Raw genomic sequence first — 17325 nt, 5'->3', positions numbered from 1 at the left:
GACACATCTCATTTTATCTTAGATTTTTCTCAGATAAGTTCAAAGACCTTTGTTCTAAGAACAAATTCTAAGAACTTTGATCAAGATGTAAACTTTAGTGTTTTTTCTTTTTAAGTAAATTCTTAAATGCTTGTTTTCCTTTTCAGTTGATCAGTTTATGGTGCTAAATGGTAACCTGATGGGATAAATAATTAATATGCCACTCTAACCCTAGCAATTGGCTGTCTTCTCTCTTATAAGATCAATTTCATTGTAATGCTTATTACTAGAGATACACTGGTATGGAACCCCAAACCCCCCAAAATATAAATTTTCATCAGTCCTTGTTTCCAGTCATTAATATGATAATGGAAGTGCTGTTTTAGGACATACACAGAAATATGTGTTATTACCTCTTTCATTTTGCTGTTCATAATTTTGTATTCTATTCCATCCATTCTTTTTGTTATTCCTATTTTTATCATTTGATATATGTTAGCCAACATACTCTTTTGGCATAAAAATAAAACATTTTGGAGAGTTAGTAGGATTCTGAAACCCAGATAATTTTTCTTGGCTAAGGAATATTCTTTAAATGCAAAAGTCTGTAGAAAAAGGAAAAATTGATAACTTCTGGAGAGTGTTGTCTTAAACCTTTCACGTAATCTGTGGATGCTAACCTAGAATTTTGTGTGTGCATGTGTGTGTGTGTTTGTATATGTATCATATTAAAAACACTGTGTAGTGAAAATACCAGCTTTAATACACTCTTTTGTAATAAACGTGGAAGTATAATTTTCAATTAATATTACTGCTAAGAGAATCCCTAAAAGCTATTTGCATGCATTTTATGCCTCCCTCCAAGTCTCTCTCTCTTTTTTTACACTTCAGTTTCAATAGCACCTGTAATTAAGGAAGAAAACCAAGGCCTGGGAGCTAGGTAGGACTTCCAACTATTGATCTGTGTAAACCCAGTTTATGCTGTCAGGGGAGAAACAGTCAACTGCTGAGCTGCTTTGTCACTGACATAAGCTGAGAGAGGATTTTTTTTTTGTCTATACTGTTTATACACTAGTCTATAGACCTGCTGGCTGGTTGAATTTTAAAGAGTGCGGAGGTTTAAAGACTTGTCCCCTGAGGGATGCTTCTGCCAGTTGGGAAGCGAGCTGAGGCTGTTTCGCAGAAGTGTGTGCATGTGTGTTGCTTGTGGAAGAAGGGAGGGGGAGGGTGTGAAAGATTGAGCAACTAACTGGGAAGCATTCTTCTTAATTTGAGTCTTAAAATTGATGTGAAATATATTACTAATTTGTGTATTTAGAGGCAGGTATTGAATTTTGAGTATTTGTTCTTTATTGTTACAGAAATTATGTGGACAATTTTATAGGAGGAGGTCCGAATAGTGTTCACATGTATAGTAAAAATAGTGAATGGTTTCACTTTGTGAAGTACAAGATAAGGATTAAGCAATGGTCAAATGAAAATAAACTGGTCTCATTTGCAGTGAACTGTTTTTCAGTTTACAGAATTTAACTTGCTGCCAGTTTAGTGACTCTTTTAACTGCATTTAACAAAATATTGTCAGTGGTGAAACAGTTAGCTTTCGCTTAATGTGGAATCTGTGCTCATACTTTTAAAAGCACATGATTATAAGCAATTCAGGATACCCTGCCCTAGGAGTAGATGATTTTTCTTTTTTTTTTTACAAGATGCTTTCCTTTCTGCTTATGTGCATTAAGGTACTTGAAGCTCTCTTAGGTATTGGTGTTGAAATTTTATAACGTTTTATTTTTAGTTGATGCTTTATTGTAGTCTATCTTTTTAAAAGAATGCAAGAAATTCCACTTTAAAATACTCCATGCTATATTTAGGTATAGGAGTTAAATATTCAGATACTGATGACTTCTGTAGACCTTAGTTTTAGTGGCAAAGAAGTGGTAGCGAAAATATTGTTCAGTGAGGATGACTGCTGCATTAAGATATTTGCTCTTTTTTCTTTTCAATAGGAAACACCCTTATAAAACTCTTTGTCTTGTAAAGTTGCCTGACTTCCGAGTTGTGTGATGTTGTCTTCAAGTTTAAAGTTTAACTTTTGAATCAGACTTAATTTTAAGTTATTTTTCAAATAAAATAGATTTTTAAGACTTTGCCAAGTAGCTGATAATTATTTGTATTTTATTGTAGTTGTTAATGTGTATGGTTTCTGAAAGATTTTTAAATTATTTTTAATGACTGTTAAATAACTGAAGGTTTCAAAATCATTCAGATTATTTTCTGTGTTTTATTAAAGCATTGATTTTCATATTAGGCAATTCTTAAACGAAAGTGCACAGAATAGAAGCTGTGTTTTTGAAAGCTTGTTTTTAGATACACATTTCTTTAAGAGTGTTAAGATAAAACAATACCAAGAATTGAATCATGTAAATGTTTCTTTGGCTATAGAAAGTCTTTCTCTCTTTCTCTCTCTTTTTGTTTTTTTTTTTTTTTTAACTGTTTGACTATGGGACATGTAGAGTTGTTATACCTCTCAGTAATTCATTCTGCTGCCAACTTCATTCCCTTTTCTCTGCCTGCATTTTAATTGAAACAACATTTATATTTTTGAGCCAGGATCTGTCAGAAGTCCCTATGGCTAGACTGTGGTACAAGTAGCAGCAGACGTAGCTTACCCATATGGTGCGGTGCTTCTTGTAAAATCCATATGGCCTTGTTGAAGGGAATCCCAGCGGGGATGTGAAGGGTGTTAATACCCTTCAGGCCAGGCCTTTCCCTCCTGGGGTTTCTGTGGCATTGTCAGTGCAATCTGCCAAAGCACAAACTTAATTCCTTTTTAATAATCAATTATTTTAGTCTAGGAACCTGTGCTATTTTTCTTAAGGACAAAGAAAGCAACTTTTTCCCTAGAAAATGTCTCTTAAGTTTTAGCTGCATCTTAAAAAATATTCTAAAACATTTCTTTTTTTTTTTGAAATTTCCATTTGTAGGACATACTACAGAGTGTGCCAAAGTTCTGTTTTCCTTTTGACGTTGAAAGGTACAGTATAAGTATCATTTAAAATAAATGTAGCTTATTTTAGTACATACTTAAAAATGATTACATGTGCTTTTTTATAAAGTAAAATGTCCCTTCTCTTTACTGCTTCTCACAAAAAGGCTAGAGATTGAAAAGAGGTTGAAAATTAATATGTGGAAGAGGAAGCCTTTTAAATCACATCTTTTATTTTCTCTACTATGAACAGTTAAGACAAGTCTGAAAACACTATTGCCAATAGTTTCTATTTTTTCCCTTTATTCTCTCTTCAGGTAGAAATTGTGAGCACTAGTGGAAAAAAATATTAATATGACCTTGATCAGAGTCTTAGAATTATGTCTTGATATATATGTTTCCTGGTTCCTATCTCACTTCATCCTCATTGAAAAGACCATCTGTGTCATGCTGTAAAACTCATGGCTACTTGTCTCTCAAGAATAGCTTTATAGAAGTAGTGTAATATTATGGAAAGCTATAGGGAAACTCTTATAGTTTTGAAAATCTTATTTTTATATTTCACTGAACAAATATTGAACGATGAAATTGCATACAGTTGAAATTTCATGGAACATACAGCCCTGTGAGCATAACAACAGATCATTTATTGTTTTTCATGTGATTTTTAAAATGTTCTTATTATCAGTTTTCTTAAGAGGGTGATATGAAGGGTTTTTGAAAGAATATTTATTTTAAGAAAATACTTTGCTATAGTAAATATTAGTGAGACTTTATGATTTTACTGTATTAAAGATAAAGCCTTCTGAATGATGGACTAAGCAGTACTAATAAGCATTGTTGATGAATGATACTCCTTGTTTTACCTTATCTGAGGAATCATTGCCCTACCCAAACAAAAAAAGTTACAAGTTTCATATTAATAGTAAGGAAGATTTAGGATCCAGCTACGAAAAGCATATTATGAACCTTGGACACTAGAGGTCACATTTGTGACTAGAGGGTTTTTTGTTTATTTTTTTTAAGTTTATTAAAGTGTAAGAAAAACCTGTCCCCTTAAAAGTGTATTTGTTAAATGTTCAGCATTTGAAATGTAATATTTCCTGACAAAACTGTTTGTAGCATTGATACTGGCAGTAATTTATTTCCTTCTGTATAATCGCTGTGGCTATTTCAAAACCGAAGTGTAGGCATCATGGATATTTTATTTTGGGACAAGGAAGCACAAATTCAGTTATGGTTATCTAATGGCAAGATTACAGCCAGTACTAGGAAATATATTCATATATTTTAAGCAGAAATAAAGATTCAATCTAACGTTTTATATTACCCCTTATACCAAAGTGTGACACATATTATGGTAGTATGATACTTCAGAATTGACTAAAATTCTTTACAGCTTAGCTGGTAAGCCTTTTTTATTTGGTAGAAATTATATTCTTATTTTATACTTGGAAATTTATTTCTCAGTATATTGATAGCTATACAAGAGAATTCTAGGAAAAATATACCAAGGGTATTTTTGTAGGATACTTTATTGGGTGAGAATGTCAACAGGAGAAGCAATTAAACAGAGTTGGTGGTGGCTGCCATTGGATTCTAAAGCGACATGATTTGCTATCTAAGCAATTTTAGAATAATTAGGAAAAGTGGCTAGCATTGAAGAAAAGGACTTAGTCATCACTTCTAGCTTCTTCTACAGTTTCAGTAATAATATTTTGATAATTTATGAAATATGAGCACTTTTAGTCTTATGAACATTTATGGTAGACTACCTTATGATTTCCTAGTGAGAGATTAATATATGCAGAACTGTTCAGTCTATGAGGTATTACAACTTATTTTGGTGTTTATATATTTCACGCTTGCTTTAGTTTTAGAACATAGTTCTGGCTTCAAGAACCAGCTGATTAGAAAGATGAAACCAATGTCACATACGAATATACTCTTGCTTTTTTCTTGAAGAAAATTGTCAAACAAGGCACAATATTTCATAATGTTACTATATTTTAGGGTGTCTCAGAATCAAGTTGGACAGCACTTTACCTTTGTACTGACAGACATTGAAAGTAAACAGAGATTTGGATTCTGCAGACTTACGTCAGGAGGCACAATTTGTTTATGCATCCTTAGGTGAGTATTTGTAGTAAAAAAAAAATTGGATGCAAAATAGGTAACTGTATCTCTCTTTTGTACTTTGTTGTGCTTGGGATGAGGAAAAACTTGTTTTCTTTAAAAGCAAGTTGAAAAATAATTTTTCCTGACTTTCTGTATACAGAATCAGTTAAGTTTAAAGATTTACCATTATCATAGTGGAACTTTCCTTGAAAGAATCGATTTTTTAAAGATTAGTTTTTTTTGTAGAATTATTTTTGAAAACTAAATATAAAGAGATGGATTCAAGTAATATAGGAGTTTCACCTATTAAATGAAATACAAAAAGATAAGTTAATGTATGCCCTTTTCTATCATTGAACCTGAACTTGGATTTTTAAAAGTGAACTGCGGCTTTAAGACAGAGGTTGCAAACTGATAAACCTGGTAGAAGCGTTTAGAGGTTTTCATTTGGCTACTGGGTGTTTTAAAAATTTTAAAGGACGTTAACCTTATGAATTTTAGGAAGTTGTGTATATCATTCATATTTCACATTCCTTTTGAAAAGTGAGGATATCTACTAATTCTGCCATGGCAGCAATAAACTGGAACTGAATAGCAGATTTTTAGTTGTATCATGGGCTTGCTAGTTTCCACAGGTCCTATCTGTCCTGTCTAATTGCCTACATTATCTGCCTTCATTCAGTAGGTAGTTGGGAGTATGTGTCCTGCCTGTGGACTTGGGATCTGCGTTGCTGTTAGGAAGAAAGGGATCTAAAGGTTAGCATCCTTGCAATATGTCCTGATGAATCAGAAATCCAGATGTAGTCTATAAAAATAGGACACTATACTATTATTATACTCTGGGTATTGATCAAGCTAGATTTCTTAGAAATGCTTATAGGAAAAGAAATAACAATTTATGAAATAACATATTACTAAGAAAACTTTGTTATAAAATCAGTCTTCTTGTTCATTTGCTGTTAATATTTAACTACATTTGTATCATTCATTTAGTGTTTGTTAATTTACTTAGAACATTGGTTAGAGCTGGAGAGTTTTTTTCAAGCTTTATTCAAAAGTAAGTGCTTAACTGCTTTATACGTAATAGAATTGTGAATGTGCCCCCATTCTCTCTTTAGCACAACTTTTTCATCTGGATAACAATTGTGCTTAAAACTTACACTTTATCCAAAAGAATGTCATGCTTAAAACTGTAGGTTAATTTTTTGAACTTGGAGCAGGTTGGCTGGGCAGTGGGGGTGGAGATGACAGTATGGGCAATGGTGGGGAGAGTTCCTTTCATCATTGTTTCATGCTGAAAGTTCAAAAGCTACAGTTTAAACAGGAGTATATCTTTATGCATTGTGCCCAAGATAGATTTGCCCTGATGGAAGGACCAAAGCTGTATATGCTTTCTTATTTTTCTCAATGAATTTTTGAAACTTTTCATTAAAAAATTCAGATTTATAGAAAAGTTTTCATGGCACAATGAACTTTTATATGAACATTACCTAGATTCATCAGTTGTTAGCATGCATTTATCTTCCTCTTTCCTCCTCTCCCCTACTCTCCTTTCTCTCTCAATATACACACACACACACACACACAGACACACACACACACTTTACCCCACCTTTATTGTTTTTGTGTACCCATTTGAGAGTAAACATCATTTTCAGGTAAGATTTGAGTCTGTATTTTATAGCTTACCTCACTGCCTCTAAACTGACCTCCTGATATTTATAATTTAAAAGTCTGAGCCTTTTGTTTTGAACTCTTAAAATACTTTGAATACATTGAATTTATTAATCATTCACAAATAATTATTGAATGTTTAGAACAGTTTCTGTAAATGTGCTTGTGGAATAAATATTCTTAGGAATTTCTGTTTAAATTGAGGAAAGCAATCATTACTTGAAAATATTTATATAAAACATGAACTATAACTATTTGTTAATCGACAGAAAGAATAATATAAGGTCCATATTGGCAACCCAATTGTCATTAATTTGTAGGAAACAAACTCTAAAGCAAGTACAATAATCAAGTTATTTTTATCTGTGGTTCTAAACTTGTATATGTAAAAGAACCGTGAATGTTGTGGTATATTCTTTAAAGTAGGAAGAGTTTTTAACCTGCAGAAAATATGATTATATTATATAAACATAATGAAAACCAAAAGTAAAATCATGTATACCAATAAACAGAACATTTCACAGTATTATTGAATATTTTATCTTTTATTTAAATCATTTTTCCTTTTATATTTATTTTTGTCATGTGACAGTGCTTTTGGTAGATAAGAAATAGGAGGTGTCAAAACTTTATGGAAAAATCATAGAGGAAAATCTTAAATTTAGAAAATTCTATTCTCCAGCTTGTTTTTCCTAGTAAATTAGAAAAAATATTGACATTTTAAGATTTTAATGGCATATCTTAATATTTTTCCTGAAAGATAGTATGTGAAGGGATTCTTTGAGAACAGCTGATTTAGAGAATAACCAGTAAGTTAGATAACTATTTAATTTTAATAGTGAGTGGAGGATTCAAATATAATGGAATTCAGCATCTTATTCAGGAAATTGGAAAATTATAGATAGTTAAATGTCTATTTGTAAGCTATAATCAGTGTATCCCCTGGAAAGGAATTTTGACAGATTTCTATAAGTGCTACAGTAAGAGGAGTTATAGTGCTTTTGGTCCAAGTTTATCCACCTGGTTTGATGGTCCTTCACCACTTTTAGCTTTATAATTGTTGAAAAGATGGATAAAACTCTAAATATCAACTAGAAGGAAAAAATTACTGTGGCAGCGAGAGTCTACATGGAATCCCTAAAAGATTTGTGTATTTGAGCACATAATGATGAAAATGCTTGTACGGTGATAAGCATAGTAAAATTTAAAATGCAAATAATAAACTGGTGGAAATATATTTACAACCACTATAAGAAAGAGTTAATAGCCAAAATACATAATAAGCACCTACAACTTAATAAGAAAAATAATCTGATAGAAAAATAAGTAAAGCATCATAACTTACAGAGGAAATGTAAATAATATATGCAACTATGAATGGTGCTCAGCATTGCTGAGGGTAAAAGAAATGAGCCCATTAAGGTTAGCAGAATTGAAAAAATTTTTAAATAAGCATGAGGGAAAACACACTTCATATGCTATTTATAGGACTATAAAATGATATAAGCTTTTGAAGGAAAATTTAATAATATCTATTAGAATTATAAAATCTCATATTTCTTCAGTCAGTAATTTCAGTTCTAGGAATTTAAATCCAGGATTATTTCTAAGAGTGAGGAGAAAAGTGTGAACAAAGGTATTTATTATAACATGGTTTATAGTAGGAAAAAATGCCAATTAGCTAGATTTAGTCATTCCACAATGTATATGTACTTGAAAACAATGTTTTCAAACAATGAGAGTAACATTCTGGTGGGAGAGAAGGGAAGGGGGTGTGGGATGGAGAGGAGGTTATACTTGAAAAGAATGTTTTCAAGTATACACAATAATTACATAGAATTTTACCTGTCAATTTAAATGAATAATAAAAAATAAATGTAAAAGTGTTGACAACATGAATGCCCCTCAATACGAATTGATTAGGTATATTATGGTATATTTGTAACCTCTCTGTCCCACAACCCCTTCCCTTCTCTCCCACCAGAATGTTACCCTCAGGAGGGCAGGGATTTTTGTCTTTTGTTTGCTCGTATATTCCCAGTGTCTACAATAGTGCCTGGCACATAATTCTTAAAAGACTTAATAGATAATTATTGAATAAATAAATGAATAGTGCAACATTATTTTGCTATTAAGAAAAACATACATATACACCCTGACTTAGAGAAATATTTATGATCTGTTGTAACATGATGACAAATTTCAAAATAATATTTATAGTATGTTCTTATATGTGTAGAGAACAAGTTGTATGTGTTTGTAAATGTATATGTATTTAAAAAATAGCTAACACATAAATATTTGTATATTAATATACAATTGTATGTACTTATAAGAACATCTAAAAGGATATATCCTGAACTTTTTTTACTTTATTCACTTCAGCATTTATCTACTTTTTACAATAAGCAAAAATCGTTTCAATTTTTTCTTGCTCTAAAACTTTGAGATGTTATATAGATAATAAACTGTAAATATGGAACTATAGGTATTATGTTAAAAATTAGTAGGAATTTAGCTAGATCATTTTTTGCCAGGTAAAATATGTGTGTGTTTGTAGGATAGGAAATTATCTTACTAGTATGTTTTAGTATAGGCACTCCATACCAGTCAGGTGATCATGGTGATACAGCAGAATTAAGAATGGAAATGGGGGCTTGGCGCAGGGGTCGACGCCTATGATCCCAGCGCTTTGGGAGGCCGAGGCAGGCAGATTATGAGGTCAAGAAACCCTGCCTCTACTAAAAATACAAAAATTAGCTGCGTCTGGTGGTGCATGCCTGTAATCCCAGCTACTTGGGAGGCTGAGGCAGGAGAATCACTTGAACCCAGAAGGCGGACATTGCAGTGGGCTGAGATCGTGCCACTGTATTCCAGCCTGGCGACAGAGACTCTGTCTCAAAATAAATAAATAAATAAATAAAATAAAATAAAATAAAATAAAAAGAATGGGAATGGGACAGTTTCATTCCGTGTTCTTGAAAATTGGGATTTAAACAGAAAAAATATTGCTAATGGGATGGCTTTATAATCTTTGAGCCAGATATTGATGTTTCTCTGTAATTTCAACACAAAATGTTCAACCAGATGGGAATGATTTGTAAGATGGTTGGAGAAATTCTATTACACCTAAAATTATTTTCTTTTTTCTCCTCCTCCAACAGTGGTTACTTAATTTTACTGTACTCTTAAGATGTGGTTGAAAAAAGTTTGTCTTTTTTTTCTTTTCTTTTTTTTTGAGATGAAGTCTTGCTTGATCACCAGACTGGAGTGCAGCGGCGCGATCTCGGCTCACTGTAGCCTCTGCCTCTCCGGTTCAAGCGATTCTCCTGCCTCAGCCTCCAGAGTAGCTGGGAATACATGCCTGCGCCACCACACCCAGCTAATTTTTGTATTTTTGGTAGAGACGGGGTTTCACCGTCTTGGCCAGGGTGGTCTTGATCGCCTGACCTCCTGATCAGCCCACCTTGGCCTCTCAAAGTGTTGGGATTACAGGCGTGAGCCACTGCCCCCAGCCTAGTTTGTCTTATTTCATTATGAAACCACGACTTAGAATAACTGGTAATTTTAGGGGGAAAAGGAAGGTAGGATTATCTAATGAGCTATTCATACAATGGTTTAGGGTAGTCAGGTCTCTTAATTTACAGGCCAGCTTCCTTTATAACAGACTGTGCTGCTTCCAGAAGTATATGAGAGAAGATCAACTATGCTCATTTTCTGAGTTATTTATGAGTAGCTGGCAAAAGCCTTTTTACTTGCAGTTAGTTTTGTAGGAGTGACCTGACTTTTAGAATTCATGTGCTTAATAGGGCCAAAATTTATTGAGAAGTATGATAAAATCCTTGCATAAGCAAGATGTAGATACATGCCTTTAACCATATTTTCTGATAACAAAAATAATTTATTTTGCTATAGAAAATTTGGAGGATCTAGAGAAGTTTAAAAGATAAAATAAAAGTCACGTATATTCGTGAACACATAATTGTCACTTATGTTTTGGTATTTAGTTCTAGTTTTATTTGAAAAGACTTGCTAAGATACATTTACAAATTTTTCTATGGGATGTCAAAGTAAATGATTAACTGTAGTCTTTATTCACGGTTTGTAAAATGAATGAATGCATCTAAAGCAGTTCATAAATTGAAAAAGCTACAGTGGCTTTCATATTATCATCCATAAGTGCCTCAAATGTTTATACATGCTCAATCTGACAATTGTTCATTGCTATTGTTTCTTTTATTGTAAGTTGAGATTTCACACAAAAATATTTCCCTTCTGAATGTTGGTTATGTTTAATCACTTTCTTATATCTTTACCAGAAATGTATTATGACTTTTGGATATTAAAAAATGTTAATACCTTCTCCTTAAAGATGTCTTTTGTGCAAAGTTAGTGCCTTTATACTGAAGCATTCTCTATTTGTAGGTATTCTACTGTGAGATAATAATGGCTTGATTATCCAGAGTTCGTTGTCAGTAGCAAAGGAATTAAGATTATTGGATAGAAATTAATTAATGTTTCTCCTATTGTCTTTCCAATATCCTAAACACGAATTTTTTTTCTATTGCGATAAAATATATTTTCCTAAAAATCTTTTCTTTTGTGACTTATATTCTACTGTTTGAATTTGTCTTTTAATCCAAAAATTGTAAAATAAAAACATTTATGAATGTCTCTTGAGTTTTTGTTGATATTGAACAGTTTAAAATATTTTAGGTATTTATAAAAGCGTAGACATAATTAAAATGCCATACATTTAAGAAGCTTTAAGGTATATCGATACAAAGTAAAATAAAACAGTACAAATTGATAGAATATTTTAATTAGAAATAGCAGAAAATAATTTTGCTTGGATTTCTTGACTGGCAGAGACTCTTTTAGGTTAAAGATGTTGATACTAATGATACTAAGTGGCAATTAATTAACAGCAACATCATTTAGTGTTTGTTTACCTAGCCAAGTGGTCTACTTAGTAACATATATGCATTATTTGAGTTTGCGTCCTTTGTAGAGACATGGATGCAGCTGGAAACCATCATTCTTAGCAAATTATCACAAGAAGAGAAAACCAAACACCGCATGTTCTCACTCATAGGTGGGAACTGAACAATGAGCTCACTTGGACTCGGGAAGGGGAACATCACACACTGGGGCCTATCATGGGGAGGGGGGAGGGGGGAGGGATTGCATTGGGGAGTTATACCTGATATAAATGATGAATTGATGGGTGCTGACGAGTTGATGGGTGCAGCACACCAACATGGCACATGTATACATATGTAACCTGCACGTTATGCACATGTACCCTAGAACTTAAAGTATAATAAAAAAAAAAAAAAAAAAAAAAAAAAGATTTGCCAAATGGTCCTGCCCACAGCACCCATTAGCACTAGGCATGAGTGTTTTTCCATCCCCTTCTCAACCCTGGATAACAAGGAAGAGTTGCATCATATGTAACTTCAGGAAATTCAACTCTATGTGTTCAGCAACTCCTCCACAGACAAAAAAGCACAAACATTTTTAGTACAAGCAGTTGAAGTATTGACTTCAACTGCTGCTCTAAAAAAAAAATAAAAAAAAATAAAAAAAAATAAAAAAAAAAAATAAATAAAAAAGAAACCAAAAAACTATTCTAGTCCTTAGAGTTCTAAGCTGGAACATTTGTATATAATGCTGTAAAGCGGCTTTTGTCTACTCCTGGATGATGCTATTATAGGACTTGAAATTACTGTAATCTAGATTTACCTCAGAGTTCTAAGAAAATTGCACACTATGCAATAAACCATGTGTCCGTTTTCTCCTGGATACAGGTCTTTACAAGATTTGAAAGTTAGTACATTTCTTTGATTTCTATTTATTTTGTTCATCTTTTGGAAAAAATACTAGAATTTAGGCCTATTTAATATTAAAGTTGACATTTAATTTTGAGTCACTGTTCTGTTCTTTAGTTCTTTCTATGACATGTCTATCCTAGTTTTAACAAGATTTCAAAAATATCCTGAGATATTACTAATTTAAATCTGGCAATTGTTTGTACTTAGAATTGTTTCATATGCTAGCAAAAATGCAAGAAATAACTTTTTTGCCTAATTTGATTAACATAATTTTATAACTATAAAATTGTCGCCAAGGGTTCAAAATGAAATACTCCAATAAGGAAGACAGATTTATGTTTAGGGCCTTTGTAGTTCCCCCTCCCCGCTTTAACTCATACCAAACTTGAAGCTTTCACACTCTTCCTTTGGGCAAATCCCTCAGAAGCAGAATGTTTCAATTTTACACATTTCGTGTCAATTTTCCAGACAGAAAAACAGCCTCTAGACATTAGACGTTTTCCTACGGAAAGGCAGTTTCCTTAGTTTTATTTGATTACTATAAGTTAGGTTCCTGCTGATCGCTTAGACTTTAGTGGTTACCTGACTACTTGACAAAAAACATTTCCTTTCCTTTATTTAACCTTTGACTTTTGAATGTAAAAGTTTTATCAGCTCTATAGTGGAAGTAGAAGTGTGGGGGAAGTCTTCTTACTACCACAAAATGGACTCATGACTTTATGTATATCTCTCTCTTTTGCCTTATGTCTTTACAGAAAATTAAAGAAATGATCTTACAATTAAATTTTAACTAATCTCCTGTACTTTGTTTTAAAATAATTGCTCATAATGTTTTACATTTATATATGTTGGCAAGACTATGAGAGTCACAGTTATTCTTTGTTAAGTTTTAAAAATTCAAGTGAAATGTCTTACTCACTCACTACAATATGTTGAGTAATTTTTTTTTAACTTCCTAGGATTTTTGTGGTCTGTTGTAAGAATACAGACTTTGACTCTCTTTGGGACTATAAAATTTAGTGAAAAACATTTTAACATTTTACCTTATTGATAATCAGTTTAAAATGAATTGCTTTGAACATATATTGTTTGAAAATTCCGTAAGAAACCACAAAATAAAGACTTGAAAATAACATTTCTTACTCTAGCAATGTAAACTTATATAACTTAGTGTCTTTTATCTGTGTGTGTGTGTTTCAAAAGCTTTGGACATAATTTTCTTTTAAAAAATGATATTTTTTTTGCCATATATTTAGACTTAAAGTGTACATAGAGTATAGTTAAAATTGGAATTGCTGGACTATTTTGTATACCCTGGATCATTTTCTTGTCAGATAAGAAAGTGAGTAGTCAGTAGGATTTCCTGTTGAGCAGTTGCTTCTTATCAGGAGTTATGAATTCAGTTACCTATGTGGACCAGGTAAGGGACTCAAATGAGAGAAACCTGTTAGGTGCCTAACAATAGGAAGTTGGGGTATGTATGGTGATCTGAATTGTACATGCCACACTCAAAGACAGAAGCCACAACTCAGCCCTAGGCATTTGTTGCACAGTGAAAAATGTGTGGCCAGTATTACCCGTTCTTTTGATTTTTAAGAGGAACAAGAAGTCTGGATTTTTACAGTGAATTATCTCAGATTTGGAAGTTGGCAACTTATTTAATTAAACAACAACAGTGTTGACCAAACAAAATATGCCCTTAGGCTAGAAGCAGCCTGCAAATAGCCAGTTAGCACTCTTTGCTGTAGATGTTGTTTATTTACAACAGAAAATGTCCTTGCTTTCTTGACGTTTCTAGGAGCAATGGCTACGTTATAGATTAGTTCCACTTTTATATGTTGTGTTTTTATTAAAAAGTATGAATGATCACTGAGAGCCAGTACATGTTTACACAGAGAGCATTGTTTATAACTAGACTTGGTTTTAGTATGGTGATAGTACATACTGATGTATCAGGGAGTGCTGTGGTTGATATTTGAGTCTGTTCTAATATTTCACAAACAAAATTATGTGTAGAGTGTTGGTTCGATGATACAATTATAAGTCTTTTGATTAGGTTAAATTTTCATACTTAGAATGTTGATAAATAATTGGTGTTATTTTGGGAGGCATCTTAAACACTTTTGCAAGCCATACCCTTTTCAAAATTTTTATCGACAGTGATGAACATGGAAGCAATACCAAGCTAAAATTGTAAGGATTTACCAAAATGTTAGTTAAAAGAATCACATTGAATAGATCTTTATTTGCTGGGAAATTTGCCCCTATGAACAAACTGTAATTTAAAGGTCATAAAGGTAATGCTCTCGATATTAAATAAGCAGGTGAATTTTGGAAGATAGAATTTGCTTCAGTGGATAGAACATATAGGCAGGGTGATTTAAGATTACAACAGAATGATTTTTGTCTCAGTTCATTTAGCTGCCTGAAATGCCTGGTCATTGAACATGTTTATTAAAAGGCTCGCTATATAGAAACACATGCCAAGATAGGGTGATAGACTGTGGCAGACCCCTGAGCATATATTACTCAGGTTGATTAGGGTTCTAATCCCAAGATTGCTATTCCATAGCTTTGTGACCCTAGATACGTTGCTTTATCTTAGTTTAGTCAAGTATGTATCAAAGCATTAGTGTAAGAATTAAATGAGATAGTACATGTAAGTATCCAACAAACTGTCATTCATATAGTTGCTCCTTAAATAATATTACTTCCTGCACTTCCAATTGTTTTAACACGTAAACTCTGTGATTCTTAGATTCTGCTCTCAACCCCTAGATGGATGTATAACTAACTAGTGAGTTATACTCTCCAAATAGAAATAATAAAGTATTTTGGGGCCTTAGAGATGACTATGAGAAATATCCCATAAGAGTAAAGCTTATTTCTAAACAGTATTAGTTTAATTTATTGATGAAGTCATAGCCTGGTACCAGGATGATATTCAATAAAGCTTATTATTCTTGGACATGTAAAAAACAGTAATAATTACATAGATACCAAAATGCCTAGCACAAATAAAAACTGGTTAAATTTTTTAAAGTAACCTAAATATGGGTATATTAATCAATTATTTATTCAAAGACAAGGATATAATCTTCCAGATAAATTATATTTATCTATATAAATTAGCTTCTTAAGGAAAAATCTGGTTCTGATGTGCCTTCGCAATTTGAGAGGAAATTAAAAGGGGAAGATAATCAGTGAAAAACAATAATGCAAAGTTCAGAAAACCGGAACATTGAAAGAAATGTTAAGGGTTTTTGGTCTAGAAAAGGAAAAAGATTATCTCACTTTCTAATAACATAATTATGATATATATGTAGATAGAGAAAAGTGTTATATATGTGTGTGTGTGTGTATATATATATATGTGTGTGTGTGTATATATATATGTGTGTGTATATAAATATATATATATATATAGTAGACCAGGAAAGAAAAATTCAGGTTACCGAAGGCCTCACTTTGTTCAAATAAGGTGAAAATGACAATGTAAGCATTAATAGGTAGACATGCAGCCACCTACAATCAATACATTTGGCTTTATTTAAAACTCCTTGAGTTGGATAGAAACAGACCAGCACATTTTTTGAATAGATTAGGTCTCATCTTATCTGAATTTTTAGGTCGCAACTACATGACACATTGAAATTGTCTGGAAATAGCAATTTCTTCAGGCTATTAAAAGTTGAAATGTGAGTTTGAAATGACTACAATTGAAAGCAATTGTGCTCTAAGGATTATGTGTCCTGGTAGAAGGAGATTTGGCATGAAAACTATTTCTTTGAGTTATCGTGAATGCAGAAACTGTGGTGTACTGATTTTCATTATATTTAGTTAGTAATATAACAGTATTAGTAATTTTTAAGGGTTTTATTTGTAAGTGGAAGATATACATAGTGAAATAGCCATCTAAGCACTGGAGCTTGAAGAATTAAGTAATTTAAATAGGAAAATTGAGATTACCAATAGTAATTTCTAATGTTCAGATTCCCCAAAAGCTGTCACAGATGTGTCACACACCTGTGCAGATTTTTCCAGGCTTCCAGGCAAAGTTGTCAATATGCTTATTGTAAACACCCTGTTCTAGCATCTCCCTCCTAGAGCCTTCATCCTGTTTCAGTCTGAACTGGTTGCTCTCGAGGCCTTTGCACAACTGTTCTTCCTAGGTCTTAGATTTCTTGTCTCCTACATCTGTATATTCCTTCTTTTTCATCTCCTTTATTTTGTTTTAGTCATCCTTTAGGATGTCTTAGGAGGTGAAGTTTTGAGTCCTTGCCTGACTGAAAATGCTGTTAATCTGTCCTCACACTTTATTGATAGTTTGTCTGGACATAGAAGTCTTGAGTGCAAAGAATTTAACCTCTGTATTTTGAAGGCATTATCTTTTAAGTTTCATTATTGCTGTTGAGAGGTTTGATGACATTTTTGAACTTGATCCCTTTGTTTGTTACTTGTTTTGTCTGTTTGGAAACTCTTAGGCACTCTTCTATCCCTTGTTTTGGAATTTCACATTGATACTCTGGTTTGGAACATTCTTTGTGCTGTTAATTCACTCATTCTTTCAGTCTGGAGACTCATGTCTGAAGTTCTGGGAAAATTTCCAGTAATTCTTTAAAAGAAACTTTCATTCATTTATTTCCTCTATTTTTTCTTTATGGAATGACTATAGCTACATGATAGTTGAGATTGATGGCCTGATAGTGTAATGTTTTTTCTCTTATTATCTTTTTT

The 17325-nt window shown here is 32.5% G+C and overlaps 1 protein-coding gene across 3 annotated transcripts in view; it reads left to right on the top strand.

Moving 5' to 3' along the window:
• Positions 1-17325, top strand: part of DENND1B (DENN domain containing 1B) — a 267493-nt gene that overhangs the window by 93690 nt on the left and 156478 nt on the right. For all 3 annotated transcript variants that reach the window (XM_023224711.2, XM_023224712.2, XM_023224713.2), the window contains exons 4-5: positions 2961-3010; positions 4976-5095. In XM_023224711.2, coding sequence (XP_023080479.1) covers positions 2961-3010; positions 4976-5095 — 170 coding nt within the window. The remainder of the gene's footprint in view (positions 1-2960; positions 3011-4975; positions 5096-17325) is intronic.

This window comes from Piliocolobus tephrosceles, chromosome 1, assembly GCF_002776525.5.
Source record: "Piliocolobus tephrosceles isolate RC106 chromosome 1, ASM277652v3, whole genome shotgun sequence".
Lineage (NCBI taxonomy): Eukaryota > Metazoa > Chordata > Mammalia > Primates > Cercopithecidae > Piliocolobus > Piliocolobus tephrosceles.
This window is presented reverse-complemented; position numbering and strand designations above follow the sequence as displayed.